This window comes from Taudactylus pleione, unplaced genomic scaffold (assembly GCF_031769625.1).
Source record: "Taudactylus pleione unplaced genomic scaffold, aTauple2 ptg000766l, whole genome shotgun sequence".
Classification (NCBI taxonomy): domain Eukaryota; kingdom Metazoa; phylum Chordata; class Amphibia; order Anura; family Myobatrachidae; genus Taudactylus; species Taudactylus pleione.
Genome location: NW_028285168.1, coordinates 138,261 through 162,351, shown reverse-complemented (window position 1 = coordinate 162,351; position 24,091 = coordinate 138,261). Strand labels below are relative to the sequence as shown.

General features: G+C 46.1%; 1 protein-coding gene across 4 annotated transcripts in view; it reads left to right on the top strand.

Moving 5' to 3' along the window:
- LOXL3 (lysyl oxidase like 3) overlaps positions 1–24,091 on the top strand; it is a 302,460-nt gene that overhangs the window by 225,615 nt on the left and 52,754 nt on the right. For 3 of the 4 annotated variants that reach the window (XM_088457548.1, XM_088457546.1, XM_088457545.1), the window contains 4 exons: positions 4,275–4,325; positions 11,569–11,809; positions 11,896–12,076; positions 21,681–21,835. In XM_088457548.1, coding sequence (XP_088313674.1) covers positions 4,275–4,325; positions 11,569–11,809; positions 11,896–12,076; positions 21,681–21,835 — 628 coding nt within the window. The remainder of the gene's footprint in view (positions 1–4,274; positions 4,326–11,568; positions 11,810–11,895; positions 12,077–21,680; positions 21,836–24,091) is intronic. The other variant, XM_088457549.1, reaches the window with a different exon arrangement.

Sequence of the window (24,091 nt, the reverse complement as noted above, 5' to 3'; positions counted from 1 at the left end):
AATGACATCCATTACATCCCCCTCATAAAGGATCTAGCATCACCAATTAAGACTTTATCACTCTCCACTGATTTAATTATAATCTCCACTGTGAGGTGTCTCCTAAATCACATTATAAATCCATTGCTCTATACTGACTTTACTAATTTATGTATGTCCCACACATTAAAAGTTTTGCTAGAATCCATGACTATATTATGTTTTAGAATCCCCAAAATAAAGGGTATGGGAGTACATTTCATTAGACATATCTACTGCCTCCATTAAAAGCACAAATATAAGGTACAATACTTCCCATCAAAGGTCTATGTACCCACAATTAAGGCTCTACTGTACCGATCATAGGTTTATGTCTCTACTGACTTTATTACAGTCCTCACAATGTGTAGTAGACTCCATTTGTTCACAACTCTCTACTAATTCCATTACATCCCCCACTCTACTAATTTAAGTGCAGTCCCTATAATAAAGGATCTATTTGTACCAATATTAGGTCCATGATTCACATCTTTTACAGACTTATCCATAAAGGTTCTACTAGTACCCATCATAGGTCCATTCGTCTCCACTGACTATTGTATCCCCATAATAAAGGTTCTAATAGTACCCATCATAGATCCATGGATCTCCACTGGCTATTAGATCCACACAATAAAGGTTCTACTAGTACCCATCATAGGTCCATGCTTCTCCACTGACTATTAGATCCCCACTATAAAGGTTCTATTAGTACCCATCATAGGCCCATTCATCTCCACTGACTGTTACATCCCCACAATGAGGGTTCTGCTAATACTCATCATAGTTCCACGCCTCTCTACTCATTTTGTTTACAGTCCCTACATACAGTAAGGGTGTACTATTCCCCATCCTGGGTTTATGATTTACTACTATTACAGTGTCCATCACAGAACCTATGGAATGGTGTACTAGTCCTGAACAAAGGTCCATAATTCTATACAGAATATTACAGTTTATTCACTAAAGGACCAACTAGCCCACCATGAGTCCATAACGCTTTACTGGTTCTTATATAATATTGGTCTACTAAATCCATTACTAACTCCCCTTTAGTCCCTACAAGATGGGGGGGAGGGAAGAAGCCATGATCTCCGTTGGCTGACGGAGATTTCCTGGCTTCTTTGTCTCATCTGTGGCTGCTGTCATGCATGCATACATACATATCTGAGTGTACATCTGATTTACTTCATCATATCCCCAGTGAGTTAGATTTCAACCAGTAACATGATTAGCAGACTACATCCATTAAAATATACAAACCTTAAACTGGTTGGTCTGATTCCTCTAAGAAGGAGAAAATAGAACCGAAAAAAGAATGCGCTTCACCTCTGGGCAGAGGCAGTGTCTGGTGGATGGGAGTCAGGTGGATGGCTTGAGATGTCAGATGGATGGGAGTCAGGTGCCAGGTGGATGGTGTGAGATGTCAGATGGATGGGAGTCAGGTGCCAGGTGGATGGGAATTAGATGTCAGATGGATGCTGTGAGATGCCAGGTGGATGGTGTGAGATGCCAGATGGATGGGAGTCAGGTGCCAGGTGGATGGTGTGAGATGCCAGATGGATGGTGTGAGATGCCAGGTGGATGGGAGTCAGGTGCCAGGTGGATGGTGTGAGATGCCAGATGGATGGGAGTCAGGGGCCAGGTGGATGGGAGTCAGGTGGATGGTGTGAGATGCCAGATGGATGGGAGTCAGGTGCCAGGTGTATGGGAGTCAGGTGCCAGATGGATGGTGTGAGATGCCAGATGGATGGGAGCCAAGTGGATGGTGTGAGATGCCAGATGGATGGGAGCCAGGTGGATAATGTGAGATGCCAGATGGATGGGAGTCAGGTGCCAGGTGGATGGGAGTCAGGTGGATGGTGTGAGATGCCAGATGGATGGGAGTCAGGTGCCAGGTGGATGGTGTGAGATGCCAGATGGATGGGAGTCAGGTGCCAGGTGGATGGGAATTAGATGTCAGATGGATGGTGTGAGATGCCAGATGGATGGGAGTCAGGTGCCAGGTGGATGGGAGTCAGGTGGATGGTGTGAGTTGCCAGATGGATGGGAGTCAGGTGCCAGGTGGATGGGAGTCAGGTGCCAGGTGGATGGGAAATAGATGTCGTGTGGATCGTGTCAGATACAAAGTGAATGGTCAAAAAGAGACCGACTGAAATCCGCAGTAGGTTAAAAATTCACATTGGGTAATTATGTTGGGATCAACAAAGAAGCTAACAGAGGGCCTGATTCAGCTTCAGATGGAATTGCAAAGCTGCTCGCAAGCAGCTTTGCAATTCCATCTGTGCAGATATGGTAATGCAGCAGGTGGCATCATGCCTCCTGCTGTATTACGTATACGAGCTGCGTTGTCCAACATAGCATCAGATACTCTGCGGAACTTCGGCTGGCTGAAACAGATGACAGTTGGGAGCTGATTGGCTGTAGCACCATTATCATGTGGAACGAGTTTTATGACTCGTGATTATAAAACTCGTTGGTGCCCTCAGTGCGGCCTAATTACTGTTTGCAGTCATCGCTGCAAGTAAATTTCTGTGTCTCTTTAGGACATATCAATATGAAAGCTAGATGTAAGCTACTTGGCTCTGAAGGGGCTTGTAGGTTGGTACAGAAATGGAAGATCTACAGTGTCTAGATAGACAGTCAATAGGTCAACACTAAATGGTCAACAGGCAATGGATAGACAGGGTCAAGATGTCCACAATTAAAAGGCCAACATGGACTAAGGTCAACAGTGTCAAATAGTCATCGTAGTCAAAAGGTCGACAAATTGTTTTTCATACTTGTTAGGCACCAGAGGGAAGATTAGGGTTAGGCATAGAGTTACGCACTAGGGAGAGGGTTAGGCACTAGAGGGAGGGTTAGGTTTAAGCATAGAGTTAGGTACTTGGTGGAGGGTTAGGGTTAGGCACTAGAGGGAGGGTTAGGGTGAGCATTAGGGTTAAAATAACAAAATAAAACTGTCAACCTTTTATGTGCTGACATTTTGACACTGGTGACCATTTGACCATGTCAACCTTAGTCCATGTCAACTTTTTAACTGTCAACCATTTGACCTTGTCAACCTTTTAACCCTGTCTTCCTATTGCCTGTCAACCACTTGGTGTTTACCTACTGACTGTCTATCTAAATATTGTTTCAATCCGAACCCTTGTAGGTCACAAGTCCACAATGAGATTTGTTGGCTGCATACATTGGAAGAAGTGAGAGGATGAAGGGGCTATGTAACAATTTCCGAAAAAGTACCTTTTTTTTTTTTAATTTAATGGACGAAGGTGTTATGACCCAGGTGTTATTATTCCCCACCAAAACAGGCCAACTATTCTCCATCATGGCTCCATGATGATTCAGGATTCCTTACAGTCCCTACAATAAAAGTTGTACTAGTCCCCATCAGCAGCCCATTCCTCTCTAGTGATTCCATCCTACTCCCCATAACAGGATGAGCAGCACTAGCAGATAGGAGAGCCGGCGTCTCTCAGATCCAGACTAAGGAGACTTTTCTCATGGAGAAGTTTATGTCCTCATAGAAACTCCCCTTCCAGTGCCACCATTGCCTGAGTTTGTGGTTATAGCCATCCCTGTCTCTCCTCAATTAATGTTAGAATGGGGGATCTGGACTGCAGTGGAGAGTGGCTAAAGATCCTCATTATTGGAAGGAAATTAACTTTGCCAAATAACATTTACAAACATTACCGCACTGAACATAGCTGAAATAATTTATTCCGAAGAGGATAACTGGAAGCTGGTCTGCTCTAGTCCCTGGTGTCCACACATCCTGACCCAATGATCTCTTCAGTCCTCACCAGCACTTTGTTAGCTCTCTGATTGGCTGTTGAACCTTGGAGATGTCTTCACCATAGGCTTCATCACCACTACACAAATGTTAGGGTTACTGACTGCTGGGTGAAGAACATACAGCTTTGTAATGTAGATTCCCATCATAAGCTCAGCAATTTGTCACTGTTTCTATAGCTGTGACTACGGTGATGGACTATAGATCTGACTATGTAGACACCAGTCCCAGGACATGTTTATTGTAGGGGAACTAGAAGCCAGTCTACGGGAAGAGTAGGTGCACGTGATCGAAGTCCGACTGGGGCTGAATGGGTGGTAGTTACCTATGTGACCAACGAGGGCAGAATAACCCAATGAGTCATTTTACCCAACAGATATTTCCACATAATAATACCTTACGTGTGACACAGATAATATGACAACCAGTGGTTTGTGATCACTTACCCTCTATCTCACAGATCCCCTCATAGCCAAGATCCCAAAAAGAAGGAACTGAAGACCAACAACAGGTAACGGGCACATTCAGGGTGGCCGGTGTTCTTCACTCTCACATTCAGGGGAAGAGGTTATGTGTGATGTGTCTGTTTGGGTGACTTTGATCTTCGTGTGTGATTTGTGTAAGGGCATATATATATATATATATATATATATATATATGTGCTGCTTTGTCTGTGGTGGGCTTTCCATATGGCTCTTTATGCTTGTTTGCTTGTTGTTTTGCTACTTTTTGATCATGGTCATTTTTGTCAGTTGCGTTAATAATTATTGTATGTTAGATTTATGTTCTCTGTCACAATTCTCTGCCTGCCCTGGATTCACTCTGGACACTACAATGATCTGGGCTTATCCATATGATCCATACTCACCCACTGTGCTATAGAAGAGGAAACTCCTATAGATATGCCCTGCAGGTGGCGCTATCTGTTGAAGTTTCCAGTGGAATTGGGCAATATAGCGACCCCATCTGTCCTTTATTGACTGTGTGTTCTGACTTTGGAGTCAGGGCTGGTGGTCCTAACACTAGTGGTTTAGCACCAGCTTTGTGTTCTGGGCCATGTCTCAGGCATTAGTTGGCAGCTTACTTCTTGGGAGAACAGGATTCAGACCTTGTCTTGGACCCTGCAATCTTGTGTATACCCGAATCTGGTCCCATAATGAGTTTCCCCACCTCTGGCTGTTCTCTCCCCTCTGTTTCCTCATTGCTATCTTTAATACTTGTCTTCCTGGATCATTGACAAGTTGCTCCTGTTTTCGGTGTGGCCGGGCGCCTGCTTTCACTTGGGTTGACTCCAATTTGCTGCCAGTTTCCAACTGGAATTAGCTGTGTATACCCATCCGTGCCCCTGCTGTTCTGTGTACCCATCCGTGCCCCTGCTGTTCTGTGTGTACCCATCCGTGCCCCTGCTGTTCTGTGTACCCATCCGTGCCCCTGCTGTTCTGTGTATACCCATCCGTGCCCCTGCTGTTCTGTGTGTACCCATCCCTGCCCCTGCTGTTCTGTGTGTACCCATCCCTGCCCCTGCTGTTCTGTGTGTACCCATCCGTGCCCCTGCTGTTCTGTGTGTTCCCATCCGTGCCCCTGCTGTTCTGTGTGTACCCATCCCTGCCCCTGCTGTTCTGTGTGTACCCATATCTGCCCCTGCTGTTCTGTGTATACCCATCCGTGCCCCTGCTGTTCTGTGTATACCCATCCGTGCCCCTGCTGTTCTGTGTGTACCCATCCCTGCCCCTGCTGTTCTGTGTGTACCCATATCTGCCCCTGCTGTTCTGTGTATACCCATCCGTGCCCCTGCTGTTCTGTGTATACCCATCCGTGCCCCTGCTGTTCTGTGTGTTCCCATCCGTGCCCCTGCTGTTCTGTGTGTACGCATCCGTGCCCCTGCTGTTCTGTGTACCCATCCATGCCCCTGCTGTTCTGTCTGGGGTGATGCCATCAGATACCTCTCCCTCATTCTGCTTCTTTATGACCTAAAAGTTCAGCTCTGGTGCCGTCACTCGCATCTGGTTTCCTTCTCTCAGTCCTACGTACACTGGGGGCGATTCAGACCCGGTCGCAAGCGGGCATTTGCTCGCTAGCCGCTGATGTTTAAGTACTCAGTGCGTGTGCGCAAACCTATCACAGCGATCGGGAAGCGAATACTCGAAGCACGCCAAAGGCCCGGAAGCTTGAGTGACACTTGATGCCGTTAAGGGGCATTGACGGGGGAGTGGTTGTGTGAACGCAGGTGTGTCAGAGCATCTGAACGCTGTTTCATGGGCCTCCATAAGTAACACGCATCATCAGCATTGACGTCACAGGGCTGGATTAAAGTCAGCAGCACTCGCAGTGTTTGCGGGAGCCTCAGGTCTATGTTAGTGGTGCAAAAGGGTCCGATGGTGCACAATGGTACCGATGTTCCCCCTTATGTTGCGGCGTCACATCGTTCGCTCGTAGAGGGAAGTGGGTGGACTTTAGTATCGGATGGGCGTCTGCATGTTTGTACAGCGAGTGCCTCTGCGATTGCATATTTGCATACACATGCTACGTCACGCACCGAGCGATCGCTTGTTAGCGAGTGGGTCTGAATCGCCCCCACTGACCTGACACGTCCTGCGTTACTGGGACTCTTACTACAGGAGCTTCTAGGTCAAAATGCAAGTATGGTTATTGGCTACTTCATGTTCCAAAGCATCATATTTATCATAGCACAGTCTAAGCCTCCATTCTGATTTTTCTTTTATACACAGTATGGGTATACAGCCGTGTGATCCAGGATTGTGCGATTCCTGGGTATACAACCGTGTGATCCAGGATTGTGCGATTCCTGGGTATACAACCGTGTGATCCAGGATTGTGCGATTGCTGGGTATACAACCGTGTCATCCAGGATTGTGCGATTCCTGGGTATACAACCGTGTCATCCAGGATTGTGCGATTCCTGGGTATACAACCATGTCATCCAGGATTGTGCGATTCCTGGGTATACAACCGTGTCATCCAGGATTGTGCGATTCCTGGGTATACAACCGTGTGATCCAGGATTGTGAGATTCCTGGGTATACAACCGTGTGATCCAGGATTGTGCGATTCCTGGGTATACAGCCGTGTCATCCAGGATTGTGCGATTGCTGGGTATACAACCGTGTCATCCAGGATTGTGCGATTCCTGGGTATACAACCGTGTCATCCAGGATTGTGCGATTCCTGGGTATACAACCGTGTCATCCAGGATTGTGCGATTGCTGGGTATACAACCGTGTCATCCAGGATTGTGCGATTCCTGGGTATACAACCGTGTCATCCAGGATTGTGCGATTCCTGGGTATACAACCATGTCATCCAGGATTGTGCGATTCCTGGGTATACAACCGTGTCATCCAGGATTGTGCGATTCCTGGGTATACAACCGTGTGATCCAGGATTGTGAGATTCCTGGGTATACAACCGTGTGATCCAGGATTGTGCGATTCCTGGGTATACAGCCGTGTCATCCAGGATTGTGCGATTGCTGGGTATACAACCGTGTCATCCAGGATTGTGCGATTCCTGGGTATACAACCGTGTCATCCAGGATTGTGCGATTCCTGGGTATACAACCGTGTCATCCAGGATTGTGCGATTGCTGGGTATACAACCGTGTCATCCAGGATTGTGCGATTCCTGGGTATACAACCGTGTCATCCAGGATTGTGCGATTCCTGGGTATACAACCGTGTCATCCAGGATTGTGCGATTCCTGGGTATACAGCCGTGTCATCCAGGATTGTGCGATTGCTGGGTATACAGCCGTGTCATCCAGGATTGTGCGATTCCTGGGTATACAACCGTGTCATCCAGGATTGTGCGATTTCTGGGTATACAACCGTGTCATCCAGGATTGTGCGATTCCTGGGTATACAGCCGTGTCATCCAGGATTGTGCGATTCCTGGGTATACTGCCGTGTGATCCAGGATTGTGCGATTCCTGGGTATACAGCCGTGTGATCCAGGATTGTGCGATTCCTGGGTATACAACCGTGTCATCCAGGATTGTGCGATTCCTGGGTATACAACCGTGTCATCCAGGATTGTGCGATTCCTGGGTATACAACCGTGTCATCCAGGATTGTGCGATTCCTGGGTATACAACCGTGTCATCCAGGATTGTGCGATTCCTGGGTATACAGCCGTGTGATCCAGGATTGTGCGATTCCTGGGTATACAACCGTGTGATCCAGGATTGTGCGATTCCCGGGTATACAGCCGTGTCATCCAGGATTGTGCGATTCCCGGGTATACAGCCGTGTGATCCAGGATTGTGCGATTCCCGGGTATACAGCCGTGTGATCCAGGATTGTGCGATTCCTGGGTATACAACCGTGTGATCCAGGATTGTGCGATTCCTGGGTATACAACCGTGTGATCCAGGATTGTGCGATTCCTGGGTATACAGCCGTGTCATCCAGGATTGTGCGATTCCCGGGTATACAGCCGTGTGATCCAGGATTGTGCGATTCCTGGGTATACAGCCGTGTGATCCAGGATTGTGCGATTCCTGGGTATACAGCCGTGTCATCCAGGATTGTGCGATTCCCGGGTATACAGCCGTGTGATCCAGGATTGTGAGATTCCCGGGTATACAGCCGTGTGATCCAGGATTGTGAGATTCCTGGGTATACAGCCGTGTGATCCAGGATTGTGCGATTCCTGGGTATACAACCGTGTGATCCAGGATTGGGCGATTCCTGGGTATACTGCCGTGTGATCCAGGATTGCGCGATTCCTGGGTATACAGCCGTGTGATCCAGGATTGTGCGATTCCTGGGTATACAGCCGTGTCATCCAGGATTGTGCGATTCCTGGGTATACAGCCGTGTCATCCAGGATTGTGCGATTGCTGGGTATACAACCGTGTCATCCAGGATTGTGCGATTCCTGGGTATACAGCCGTGTCATCCAGGATTGTGCGATTCCCGGGTATACAGCCGTGTCATCCAGGATTGTGCGATTCCCGGGTATACAACAGTGTCATCCAGGATTGTGCGACTCCTGGGTATACAGCCGTGTGATCCAGGATTGTGCGACTGCTGGGTATACAACCGTGTCATCCAGGATTGTGCGATTCCTGGGTATACAACCGTGTCATCCAGGATTGTGCGATTCCTGGGTATACAGCCGTGTGATCCAGGATTGTGCGATTCCTGGGTATACAACCGTGTGATCCAGGATTGTGCGATTCCCGGGTATACAGCCGTGTCATCCAGGATTGTGCGATTCCCGGGTATACAGCCGTGTGATCCAGGATTGTGCGATTCCCGGGTATACAGCCGTGTGATCCAGGATTGTGCGATTCCTGGGTATACAACCGTGTGATCCAGGATTGTGAGATTCCTGGGTATACAGCCGTGTGATCCAGGATTGTGCGATTCCTGGGTATACAACCGTGTGATCCAGGATTGGGCGATTCCTGGGAATACAGCCGTGTGATCCAGGATTGCGCGATTCCTGGGTATACAGCCGTGTCATCCAGGATTGTACGATTCCCGGGTATACAGCCGTGTGATCCAGGATTGTGCGATTCCTGGGTATACAGCCGTGTGATCCAGGATTGTGAGATTCCTGGGTATACAGCCGTGTGATCCAGGATTGTGTGATTCCTGGGTATACAACCGTGTGATCCAGGATTGTGCGATTCCTGGGTATACAGCCGTCTGATCCAGGATTGCGCGATTCCTGGGAATACAGCCGTGTGATCCAGGATTGTGCGATTCCTGGGTATACAGCCGTCTGATCCAGGATTGCGCGATTCCTGGGAATACAGCCGTGTGATCCAGGATTGCGCGATTCCTGGGTATACAGCCGTGTCATCCAGGATTGTGCGATTGCTGGGTATACAACCGTGTCATCCAGGATTGTGCGATTCCTGGGTATACAGCCGTGTCATCCAGGATTGTGCGATTCCCGGGTATACAGCCGTGTCATCCAGGATTGTGCGACTCCTGGGTATACAGCCGTGTGATCCAGGATTGTACGACTGCTGGGTATACAGCCGTGTCATCCAGGATTGTGCGATTCCTGGGTATACAGCCGTGTCATCCAGGATTGTGCGATTCCCGGGTATACAGCCGTGTGATCCAGGATTGTGCGATTCCTGGGTATACAGCCGTGTGATCCAGGATTGTGCGATTCCTGGGTATACAGCCGTGTCATCCAGGATTGTGCGATTCCTGGGTATACAGCCGTGTCATCCAGGATTGTGCGATTGCCGAGACACGGTAGTGACAGGCGAGACATTGCACATTGCTTGCGTTGTCTTGTCTGTTAGTACAAATATGCTTTCAGGGAGATCCCCAAATTCCTCGCCCATCGGAGACCCAGGTACTATGCAGAATGACGTTTGGTATCCAGTAAGCAGACGACCACGGGGGATCCTTGTGGTGGGAGGAACACACGAGGACAAAGAACACCTGATACTTACTATTGTACTTTTATTACAGAGGGCATATTAACAATCTATATAATAATTGTGTCTCCCATTAATGTCCTCATTATACCACAAAGAAACTGGGTGAAATTTCAGAACCTTCAATTCTGACTCCTAAGACTTCGCTTAACGCCATGTTGGGTAGATTGCGCCAAATAGTTACACAACTGCGCACAAAACCTGGATACGAGTACGTTTCACTCCTAACCGGTTCCCAGCCGGGTCCTATTACCCATCTGCTCCAGGTCTCATCACATCGCCCCCTTCTCTGCGCAGCGAGTCTGTGATGGAGACTCTCACTCATTTGGCGCCATTTCTCCGACTACCATCTTGGTTTAAACAGTAGAAATGAGCGTTTGCTTTATATAGTTCCTTGGGGCCTGATTCAGAGATGAACGCAACTGCAAATCGCACGCAGATCGAGCGATTGTTTGCCATAGCGCATGCGTATGCTTCGCAGTGTGCGTGCACGAAGACCGCAGTGCGATCGCCCTGAGTTCACGCAGACCACAGAGGCCCATTGCAGATTGATTGACAGGAAGTGACCATTTTGGGGTGTTGACAGAGGGTGGTTAGCGAAACGCAGGCGTGCCTGGCCGTTTGAACGCCGTTACGTGGGCGTGCATAAATTAGCCACTACAATTGCATACACAGCTCTGCGTGGCAGAAGAGCTCCTTGGCCTGCGTCAGGTCTGGCCTTCCGCAAGGGTAAAATGGCTGCCGATGAACTTCAATGGCACCGATGTTTCTGTAGGTATGCGTAGTCGCACGCAGGTGAGAAGGCAGCAGTGGGCGTCTTTATGCTCCCGTGATCTTTGCCAATATTTGCATAATTTTGCAACTGCGTAGCGTACGGAAACACAGTTGCGATCGCATAAGCGTCAGTCTCTGAATCAGGCCCTTGGTTGGGCCGCGTGGTCCTCATGACATTGATGTGGTGTTTTGGTGCCTTTGGGCAGATATTTAGCATCGATCTTTGGATTGATTTTGGGATCATTGAAACCAGTGGTCACTTAGCGCCATGTTTACGGTTCTCCTGTTTCTTTAGGTGACCTGGTGTCTCAGATGCCTCCATTACTGTCACCTTACTTGGGTCATTTTACTTTAGTTACTGCGACTTTCCTCATATGGAAACGGCTATATGAAGTCTATATTGTCCACATTCCATCTGTAGCAGGTACTGACCTGTAAGAAGAAATATCTGGTGACCACGAGTCCCAGCACAGTTTTTGGACCAGGTAATATCTCCTCAGTAGAAGCACTGTGATCCAGCTGGCTGATTCTCCATTGCTTCATCTCTCTGGCACAGGCTGTACCTGGACAAGCAGAAGCCGTCTTTCCGCTTGCACTCGGTGAAGTGCGCTGGGACAGAAGTTCACCTGTCTCTGTGTCCTCTGGAATTCTACAAAGTGAACGGCTCTGTTGGCTGCCAGGACGGAGCCCCGGTTGTTGTGAGTTGCACCATTGGGCCTTTATTCTCTGCTCAGGGAGCCTCAGGACAGGCGGCCATGAAGAAGAAGAAAGTGCCCCCGCAGCAGCAGCAGCATGAGGTTAGTATGTGATTCCATGAGCAGCGTGTAGGGGCTACATGCAAACACGCACTCATCATATATCATTCCTGTGCCATCTCTTACAGGAGATTATCCGGCTGAAAGGAGGAGCACGTCCAGGAGAGGGCCGTGTGGAGATCTTGAAGAATGGACAGTGGGGCACGGTGTGCGATGACCGCTGGGATGTGCAGGCAGCTAGTGTGGTGTGTAGAGAGTTGGGCTTTGGAAGTGCGAAGGAAGCTTTGACTGGAGCGCGGATGGGACAGGGTGAGTGGCCATTGCAGAAGCCAATGTCTTATGTCTCATATATACAATGACTGACTGCTGTCTGCGGAGATGGCTTCAGGCTTTGTTACTGCGGATCCATTTCCAAGTACTGTACAAAGCAAAATAACACACATAGTTATTGTTTTATTCCACTACTCTGTGTGTCGGGGTGGAACAACATTGTCTTATCATTGTAACCACAAGCAACAATACACCTGGCTGCCTAACACGAATATGTATTGTATGATCTCACATAAGGAGGGGGATGAGGGAGCTGACAGCTAGAGAGGGAGGTGGGTGATGAATCCCAAATTACTGACTCTTCATCATGAAATCTCCAGCTAATAAGGTTTTACACAACTACCATTTACATCATGTAATAAACTAAGCGCATTACTAATCTCGCTGCCGTAGCACTAAAAGCATGGAAATTAGGGTCTGATTAGTGCCTTCAGTATGGACAATATCCATGTAAGAACAGCAATTTATTTAGGAACCTGCATACAATACATAGGGCACAATAACAATCATTTCTAATTAAATAAAATCTGGGAGAAGTATAATAGGGCGCATACACCTACGCGATCAGCATCCGATCAGATCACATCGCATTACCCTGCAGTCCCATCGTCACCATTTCTGTTTTTTCTTAGCACAGGATCTGTCGTAAGATCGATCCTGTGTCTCACGCGCTCATTAGGGAATATGGACAAACAGTCATTGAAATGACTAATACCACACGAAAGATCGCACGTAATAAAAAATGCCACTTCTGAACACGATACGATGGAACATATGTGCTGCACATATGATCATAAGATACGATTGAAAGAACCACGGGAGCGCGCATCGGATGAAAACATGCAGGAGTTAAACAAGACTGAACGTACGTCGAGTCGAAAATCGTGTGATCGTCTACAAATCTCGTAGGTGTATCGGGGTCATTAGTTATGTCAGGCTCCCACTATATGATGTGTATGAGGTCCCTAGTGATGGCTCCCACTATATGATGTGTATGAGTTCCCTAGTGATGGCTCCCACTATATGATGTGTATGAGGTCCCTAGAGATGGCTCCCACTATGTGATGTATATGAGGTCCCTAGTGATGGCTCCCAATATATAATGTTTATGAGGTCCCTAGAGATGGCTTCCACTATATGATGTATATGAGGCTCCTAGAGATGGCTCCCACTATATGATGTGTTTGAGGTCCCTAGAGATGGCTCCCACTATGTGATGTGTATGAGGTCCCTAGAGATGGCTCCCACTATGTGATGTGTATGAGGTCCCTAGTGATGGCTCCCACTATATGATGTGTATGAGGTCCCTAGTGATGGCTCCCACTATATGATGTGTATGAGTTCCCTAGTGATGGCTCCCACTATATGATGTGTATGAGGTCCCTAGAGATGGCTTCCACTATATGATGTATATGAGGCTCCTAGAGATGGCTCCCACTATATGATGTGTATGAGGTCCCTAGAGATGGCTCCCACTATGTGAGGTATATGAGGTCCCTAGAGATGGCTCCCAATATATGATGTGTATGAGGTCCCTAGAGATGGCTCCCACTATGTGATGTGTATGAGGTCCCTAGAGATGGCTCCCACTATGTGATGTGTATGAGGTCCCTAGAGATGGCTCCCACTATGTGATGTATATGAGGCCCCTAGTGATGGCTCCCACTATGTGATGTATATGAAGTCCCTGGAGATGGCTTCCACTATGTGATGTATATGAGGTCCCTGGAGATGGCTCCCACTTTGTGAGGTCCCTAGTGATGGCTCCCACTGTATGATGTGTATGAGGTCCCTAGTGATGGCTCCCACTATATGATGTATATGAGGTCCCTAGTGATGGCTCCCACTATATGATGTGTATGAGGTCCCTAGAGATGGCTCCTACTATATGAGGTTTCTAGAAATGGCTCCCACTATGTGATGGATTTGAGGTCCCTAGAGATGGCTCCCACTATATGATGTGTATGAGGTCCCTAGTGATGGCTCCCACTATATGATGTATATGAGGTCCCTAGTGATGGCTCCCACTATATGATGTGTATGAGGTCCCTAGTGATGGCTCCCACTATATGATGTATATGAGGTCCCTAGAGATGGCTCCCACTATGTGATGGATTTGAGGTCCCTAGAGATGACTCCCACTGACTTAGCAGCATGATGTATACACGCAGGCTATAGATATGATGTATGCATGCAGGCTATAGATATATAATGTATACACGCAGGCTATAGATATGATGTATACACACAGGCTATAGATATATGATGTATACACACAGGCTGTAGATATGATGTATACACACAGGCTGTAGATATGATGTATACACACAGGCTGTAGATATGATGTATACACGCAGGCTATAGATATGATGTATACATGCAGGCTATAGATATATGATGTATGCATGCAGGCTATAGATATGATGTATACACACAGGCTATAGATATGATGTATACGCGCAGGCTATAGATATATGATGTATACATGCTGGCTATAGATATATGATGTATGTACACAGGCTATAGATATATGATGTATACACACAGGCTATAGATATGATGTATACACGCAGGCTATAGATATGTGATGTATACACACAGGCTATAGATATATGATGTATACACACAGGCTATAGATATATGATAAAACTTAATTTATTTTAAAACTTGCAACATAAAATACATAAATAGCATAAATATATGTATAATATAATATACATAACAACAACAAAAACTTAGATACACATAATATTACCACATACTATGCCCCCTCCAAAACAAATATCCCCAAACCTGATCTTATACCATCTAACCCTTGCGATTTTCAATCTTTTTCAACTTGAGGCACACTGCACAAGATTTTAAAATTGCCAAGGTACACCATCCAGTGATGTGTGTGCGCGACCAATAAAAAACACATACATTGACCCCCACAGGAATAAAATGCACACATTGACCCCCACAGGAATAAAACACACACATTGACCCCCACAGGAATAAAATGCACACATTGACCCCCACAGGAATAAAACACACATACATTGGCCTCTGCAGGAATAAAACACACATACATTGACCCCCACAGGAATAAAACACACACATTGACCGCCACAGGAATAAAATGCACACACATTGCCCCCACAGGAATAAAACACACACATTGACCCCCACAGGAATAAAACACACATACATTGCCCCCCACAGGAATAAAACACACACATTGACCCCCACAGGAATAAAATGCACACACATTGCCCCCACAGGAATAAAACACACACATTGACCCCCACAGGAATAAAATGCACACACATTGCCCCCACAGGAATAAAACACATATACATTGGCCTCCGCTGGAATAAAACACACATACATTGGCCTCCGCAGGAATAAAACACACATACATTGGCCTCCGCAGGAATAAAACACACATACATTGGCCTCCACGGGATTAAAATACACATACATTGGCCCCACAGGAATAAAATACACATACATTGGCCCCACTGGAATAAAACACACATACATTGGCCTCCTCAGGTATAAAACACACATACATTGGCCCCACAGGAATAAAACACACATACATTGGCCCCACAGGAATAAAACACACATACATTGGCCTCCTCAGGTATAAAACACATATACATTGGCCTCCGCAGGAATAAAACACACATACATTGGCCTCCGCAGGAATAAAACACACATACATTGGCCTCCACGGGATTAAAATACACATACATTGGCCCCACAGGAATAAAATACACATACATTGGCCCCACTGGAATAAAACACACATACATTGGCCTCCTCAGGTATAAAACACACATACATTGGCCTCCATAGGAATAAAACACACTACATTGGCCCCACAGGAATAAAACACACATACATTGGCCTCCTCAGGTATAAAACACACATACATTGGCCCCACAGGTATAAAACACACATACATTGGCCCCACAGGAATAAAACACATATACATTGGCCTCCGCAGGAATAAAACACACATACATTGGCCCCCGCAGGAATAAAACACACATACATTGGCCCCCGCAGGAATAAAACACACATACATTGGCCTCCGCAGGAATAAAACACACATACATTGGCCCCCGCAGGAATAAAACACACATACATTGGCCCCCGCAGGAATAAAACACACATACATTGGCCTCCGCAGGAATAAAACACATATACATTGGCCCCACAGGAATAAAACACACATACATTGGCCCCACAGGAATAAAACACACATACATTGGCCTCCATAGGAATATAACACACATACATTGGCCTCCGCAGGAATAAAACACACATACATTGGCCTCCACGGGATTAAAATACACATACATTGGCCCCACTGGAATAAAACACACATACATTGGCCTCCTCAGGTATAAAACACACTACATTGGCCCCACAGGAATAAAACACACATACATTGGCCCCACAGGAATAAAACACACATACATTGGCCTCCTCAGGTATAAAACACATATACATTGGCCTCCGCAGGAATAAAACACACATACATTGGCCTCCGCAGGAATAAAACACACATACATTGGCCTCCACGGGATTAAAATACACATACATTGGCCCCACAGGAATAAAATACACATACATTGGCCCCACTGGAATAAAACACACATACATTGGCCTCCTCAGGTATAAAACACACATACATTGGCCTCCATAGGAATAAAACACACTACATTGGCCCCACAGGAATAAAACACACATACATTGGCCTCCTCAGGTATAAAACACACATACATTGGCCCCACAGGTATAAAACACACATACATTGGCCCCACAGGAATAAAACACATATACATTGGCCTCCGCAGGAATAAAACACACATACATTGGCCCCCGCAGGAATAAAACACACATACATTGGCCCCCGCAGGAATAAAACACACATACATTGGCCTCCGCAGGAATAAAACACACATACGTTGGCCCCCGCAGGAATAAAACACACATACATTGGCCCCCGCAGGAATAAAACACACATACATTGGCCCCACAGGTATAAAACACACATACATTGGCCCCACAGGAATAAAACACATATACATTGGCCCCCGCAGGAATAAAACACACATACATTGGCCCCACAGGTATAAAACACACATACATTGGCCCCACAGGAATAAAACACACATACATTGGCCTCCGCAGGAATAAAACACACATACATTGGCCCCCGCAGGAATAAAACACACATACATTGGCCCCCGCAGGAATAAAACACACATACATTGGCCTCCGCAGGAATAAAACACACATACGTTGGCCCCCGCAGGAATAAAACACACATACATTGGCCCCCGCAGGAATAAAACACACATACATTGGCCCCCGCAGGAATAAAACACACTACATTGGCCTCCGCAGGAATAAAACACATATACATTGGCCCCACAGGAATAAAACACACATACATTGGCCCCACAGGAATAAAACACACATACATTGGCCTCCATAGGAATATAACACACATACATTGGCCTCCGCAGGAATAAAACACACATACATTGGCCCCCGCAGGAATAAAACACACATACATTGGCCCCCGCAGGAATAAAACACACATACATTGGCCCCCGCAGGAATAAAACACACATACATTGGCCCCCGCAGGAATAAAACACACATACATTGGCCTCCGCAGGAATAAAACACATATACATTGGCCTCCGCAGGAATAAAACACATATACATTGGCCTCCGCAGGAATAAAACACACATACATTGGCCTCCGCAGGAATAAAACACACATACATTGGCCTCCACGGGATTAAAATACACATACATTGGCCCCACGGGAATAAAATACACATACATTGGCCTCCTCAGGTATAAAACACACTACATTGGCCTCCACAGGAATAAAACACACTACATTGGCCCCACAGGAATAAAACACACATACATTGGCCTCCTCAGGTATAAAACACACATACATTGGCCTCCACGGGATTAAAATACACATACATTGGCCCCACGGGAATAAAATACACATACATTGGCCTCCTCAGGTATAAAACACACTACATTGGCCTCCACAGGAATAAAACACACTACATTGGCCCCACAGGAATAAAACACACATACATTGGCCTCCTCAGGAATAAAACACACATACATTGGCCTCCTCAGGTATAAAACACACATACATTGGCCTCCTCAGGTATAAAACACACATACATTGGGACCCATAGAAAAAAATAACATTGGCTGGCCCCCACAGAAACCAGGCCACAAGAATAAGTATAAACCACATTGCTCCCCACACAAAAAAAACCACTGGCTGACCCCTACAGAAAAAATAAAAACACATTGCTCCCCCCAAAAACAACAAGTCACACTAGCTCCCACATTAGCCCCTTGTATATTTATTTAAGAATAAATACACATTTATTGGCACCTACCTGTGCCTCATCGGCTGCGCAGAGTGCGAGCGGGTGGGTGGGTCGGCTGGTGGAGCGGGCGGGATGACTGGCTAAGTGAGTGGGTGGGCCGACTGGTGGAGCAAGCGGGCGGGCAGGCTGGTGGAGCAGGAGGGATGACTGGCTAAGTGAGCGGGCGGGCGTGACCTGTGATGTCACGCCGCCGTGTCTATAGAGGTCACGGCCCGGGCGTGCCTGAGCTTCCCAGAAGAGCTCAGCAGCAGCAGTGCTGCCCGGGCCTCACTGACTGCTGTACTGATCAGCGGATCTGACTGCTGGCTCCGACGGCAGTGCGGCACACTGAACAACCACCTGCGGCACACCGGTTGAAAACCGCTGATCTAACCCCTACAAAGAAAGACTAAGTGAGGATTTATAACACACATCACCTACTCTAAATCACACAATTAACTAACAAACCACCACCATTTCCTGCCACCTCCAGGCAGATGTACGCAAAACCTTCTCACAAAAATAACAACAAAATCCACGTGGCATGTAAGAAGAAAAAGACTCCCAGCTGGACAAAAAGAGGCTTTCCACCACCCACTCAACCTCCTTCTGACACGCCCCGTAGATTGTGTTATTATTTTTGGTTGTCCACGGGAGGAGTGTCCAGGGTGGAGGAGACAATGGACCACTTCCTGCTTGAGTTCCCCCTTTAATGTAAAAGTTTATTAGGAGGTATCGAAGGCCATTGGAATCCCGTGCCTTTCGGGTCTTAGTTACCCTGAGTGGGCTTATGGGGTAGTCAGAAGGTGCAGGGGATTTGATTTGACCACAATTTTCTTAGACAGGTACCACACGTGGGGTGCACGGTGTCAGGTCTCCATATGGAGAAAGGTCCTCCTCTGTGAAGTGGTGGTGGGTATGATTCTACAAGAGGGGAAGAGGATGATGAATCCCCCATTTATGCTGAGCTGACTTAAGCTGGGTACATTAGAGATGTGTACCCAGAGCTGATGTCGCATGTGGCGGGACCTGGTGGGGTGCTTACGCACTTGCCGATGCCGGGAGCTGCATTCGGCAGCGTGGCCCCTGCTGACAATATTGCCCATCGGACATGCATGCAGGTCCAATGGGCGATGCCACTGAAGACCCGTGGGAGCGAGCATCGTCAGTTACATAGCGCGTACACACTGGCCAATGTGCCTGATATGTCATCCGATTTGCCGGATCAGAATACATATCATCACGTGCAGTGGTTCTCAAACTTTGTCCTCAGGACCCCACACAGGTCACGTTTTCCACAGGTCACCCAGCAGGAGCACAGGTGTATTCATTACTCACTGACACATTTCCCAGGTCACCCAGCAGGTGCACAGGTGTAATCATTACTCACTGACACATTTCCCAGGTCACCCAGCAGGTGCACAGGTGTAGTCATTACTCACTGACACATTTCCCAGGTCACCCAGCAGGTGCACAGGTGTAATCATTACTCACTGACACATTTCCCAGGTCACCCAGCAGGTGCACAGGTGTATTCATTACTCACTGACACATTTCCCAGGTCACCCAGCAGGTGCACAGGTGTAATCATTACTCACTGACACATTTCCCAGGTCACCCAGCAGGAGCACAGGTGTATTCATTACTCACTGACACATTTCCCAGGTTACCCAGCAGGAGCACAGGTGTAATCATTACTCACTGACACATTTCCCAGGTCACCCAGCAGGAGCACAGGTGTAATCATTACTCACTGACACATTTCCCAGGTCACCCAGCAGGAGCACAGGTGTATTCATTACTCACTGACACATATCCCAGGTCACCCAGCAGGAGCACAGGTGTATTCATTACTCACTGACACATTTCCCAGGTTACCCAGCAGGTGCACAGGTGTAATCATTACTCACTGACACATTTCCCAGGTCACCCAGCAGGAGCACAGGTGTATTCATTACTCACTGACACATTTCCCAGGTCACCCAGCAGGTGCACAGGTGTACTCATTACTCACTGACACATCTCACTGCACAGGTGTACTCTTTACTTATTGACACATTTCCCGGCTCCTAGTCCTTCCTGTGCTTGGTGGCTGGCAAATACATTGCCCCCACAGGAAAAAACACATTGCCCCACAGGAAAAAACACATTGCCCTCACAGGAAATAAAACATATACATTGCCCCACGCAGGAAAAAAACACATTGTCCCCACAGGAAAAAACACATTGCCCCCACACAGGAAAAAACACATTGCCCCCACACAGGAAAAAACACATTGCCCCCACACAGGAAAAAACACATTGCCCCCACACAGAAAAAAACACATTGCCTCCCCACAGGAAAAAACACATTGCCCCCACACAGGAAAAAACACATTGCCCCCACACAGGAAAAAACACATTGCCTCCACAGGAAAAAAACACATTGCCTCCACACAGGAAAAAACACATTGCCCCCACACAGGAAAAAACACATTGCCCCCACACAGGAAAAAACACATTGCCCCCACACAGGAAAAAACACATTGCCCCCACACAGGAAAAAACACATTGCCCCCACACAGGAAAAAACACATTGCCTCCACAGGAAAAAAACACATTGCCTCCACACAGGAAAAAAAAAACATATACATTGCCCCCACAGAAAAAAATACATTGCCTCAAACAGGAAAACATATTGTCCGTCATCCATTATCTGCTGACAGAGTGCCCCCTCCTCCAATGGTCTACCACGCTTCTCTGGGGCTCATTCTGGCCCATGTCCATACTATTACCACTCTGTGCTCTTTAGGATTCTTTTCAAATCATTAGGAGGCAGAAGGTGTCCAACTTTCAGTACAAGGGGACCGGACACCCCCATTCACCCGCACTCCATACCCGGCATCAGATACCCTTATACAGTACTATACAGGAATGCTTTTATTCCCCCACCTGTAGGTCTGTAAGTTTGTATTATACGCTTTCCTCATGTGCATATCATGGCAACTACTATACTTTCTGTTAGCTGCAATGTTTATATAAAAGACAGTAACGTATAAATGGACAGTTGGTGTAAGAAGGTTTTCTCTGTAATCCTCTTCTTCATCCTGAACCTGCTGAACCATGTCCTGAATAATCATTTACCGCAGATCTGTTCCTTCTATCCCCTCACATGTAACGTTCTCCGCCTGCAGGCATGGGGCCCATTCACATGAATGAAGTCAAATGTTCAGGAAATGAAAAATCCCTGTTTGAGTGTCAGTACAAGAACATTACAGCAGAGGACTGCAAGCACAGTGAGGACAGTTCCGTAAAGTGCAACATTCCATACATGGGGTACGACGCAACGGTCAGTAACGACAATAAGATGTTATATAATGATATGATGGTTATATGATGGAATAATAAGATGATTATATGATGGAATAATGATAAGATGGTTATATGATGGAATAATGATAAGATGGTTATATGATGATAAGATGGTCATATGATGGAATGGTTATATGATGGAATGATGATAAGATGGTTATATGATGGAATGATAAGATGGTTATATGATGATAAGATGGTTATATGATGATAAGATGGTTATATGATGGAATGACAAGATGGTTATAAAATGGAATGATAAGATGATTATATGATGGAATGATAAGATGGTTATATGATGGAATGATAAGATGGTTATATGATGAATAATAAGATGATTATATGATGGAATAATGATAAGATGGTTATGTGATGGAATAATGATAAGATGGTTATGTGATGGAATAATGATAAGATGGTTATGTGATGGAATGATGATAAGATGGTTATATGATGGAATGACAAGATGGTTATATGATGGAATGATAAGATGGTTATATGATGGAATGATGATAAGATGGTTATATGATGGAATGATAAGATGGTTATATGATGGAATGATAAGATGGTTATATGATGGAATGATGATAAGATGGTTATATGATGGAATAATGATAAGATGGTTATGTGATGGAATAATAAGATGGTTATTTGATGGAATAATGATAAGATAGTGATATGATGGAATGACAAGATGGTTATATGATGGAATGATAAGATGGTTATATGATGGAATGATGATAAGATGGTTATATGATGGAATGATAAGATGGTTATATGATGGAATGATAAGATGGTTATATGATGGAATGATGATAAGATGGTTATATGATGGAATAATGATAAGATGGTTATGTGATGGAATAATAAGATGGTTATTTGATGGAATAATGATAAGATAGTGATATGATGGAATGATAAGATTGTTATATGATGATAAGATGGTTATATGATGGAATGGTTATATGATGGAATGATGATAAGATGGTTATATGATGGAATGATAAGATGGTTATATGATGACAAGATGGTTATATGATGACAAGATGGTTATAAAATGGAATGATAAGATGATTATATGATGGAATGATAAGATGGTTATATGATGGAATAATGATAAGATGGTTATATGATGGAATGATGATATGATGGTTATATGATGATAAGATGATTATATGATGGAATGATGGTTTTCGTGTGCACTGACAATTCTGTTGTTCTATAAAGGAAGATGATGATTTGTTGGATGTTGTGAAGTGGAGATTTTAATGGGCATTTTATGGATGTGGAGTGGATTGTAGGATGCAGGGAGTGGTTTATTGGGGTTCTATCCATGCACAAGATAAACTACAAGACCAAAGTATGTGGACATCCAACTAGTGTGTTTGTTTATTTCAGTCACACATAACAACACTTACTGTACACAAAAACCAGCATGCAGACCCGCAATCGCCACAGTCACGCATTAGCCATTTTATGAGCTGTACTGAAGAGCTCAGTGACTCACTGTGGCACTGTCATAGGATGTCACCTAGAACTGCCCTGGTCATCGGTAAGTGTTGCTCTTATCAAGTGGAAAAGTCTAGAAGCAACAACAGATCAACCATGAAGTTTTATAGCCAGGCAAGCTCACAGACCGAGACTGCTCAGCACTCACTACCATGTTACAAACTGCCTTTGGAATCAGCATAACAGAAGAAATTATCATCTGGAGTATCATGGACCAAGTTTCCATTATCAAGCAGCCAGACACAAGCCTCTGTTAGCTGGAGTGGTGTGAAGCTCACCACCATTGTACTCAGGAGCATCATGGAACACAAGCCTCTGTCAGCTGAAGTGATGTGAATCACACAACCATTGTACTCAGGAGCATCATGGAACACAAGCTTCTGTCAGCTGGAGTGGTGTGAATCACACCACCATTGTACTCAGGAGCATCATGGAACACAAGCCTCTGTCAGCTGGAGTGGTGTGATGCATTGGATTCTGGAGCATCATGGAACACAAGCCTCTGTCAGCTGGAGTGGTGTGATGCATTGGATTCTGGAGCATCATGGAACACAAGCCTCTGTCAGCTGGAGTGGTGTGAAGCTCACCACCATTGTACTCCTGGAGCATCATGGATCACAAGCCTCTGTTAGTTGTAGTGTGAAGCACACCACCATTGAACTCTGGAGCATCATGGAACACAAGCCTCTGTCAGCTGGAGTGGTGTGAAGCTCACCACCATTGG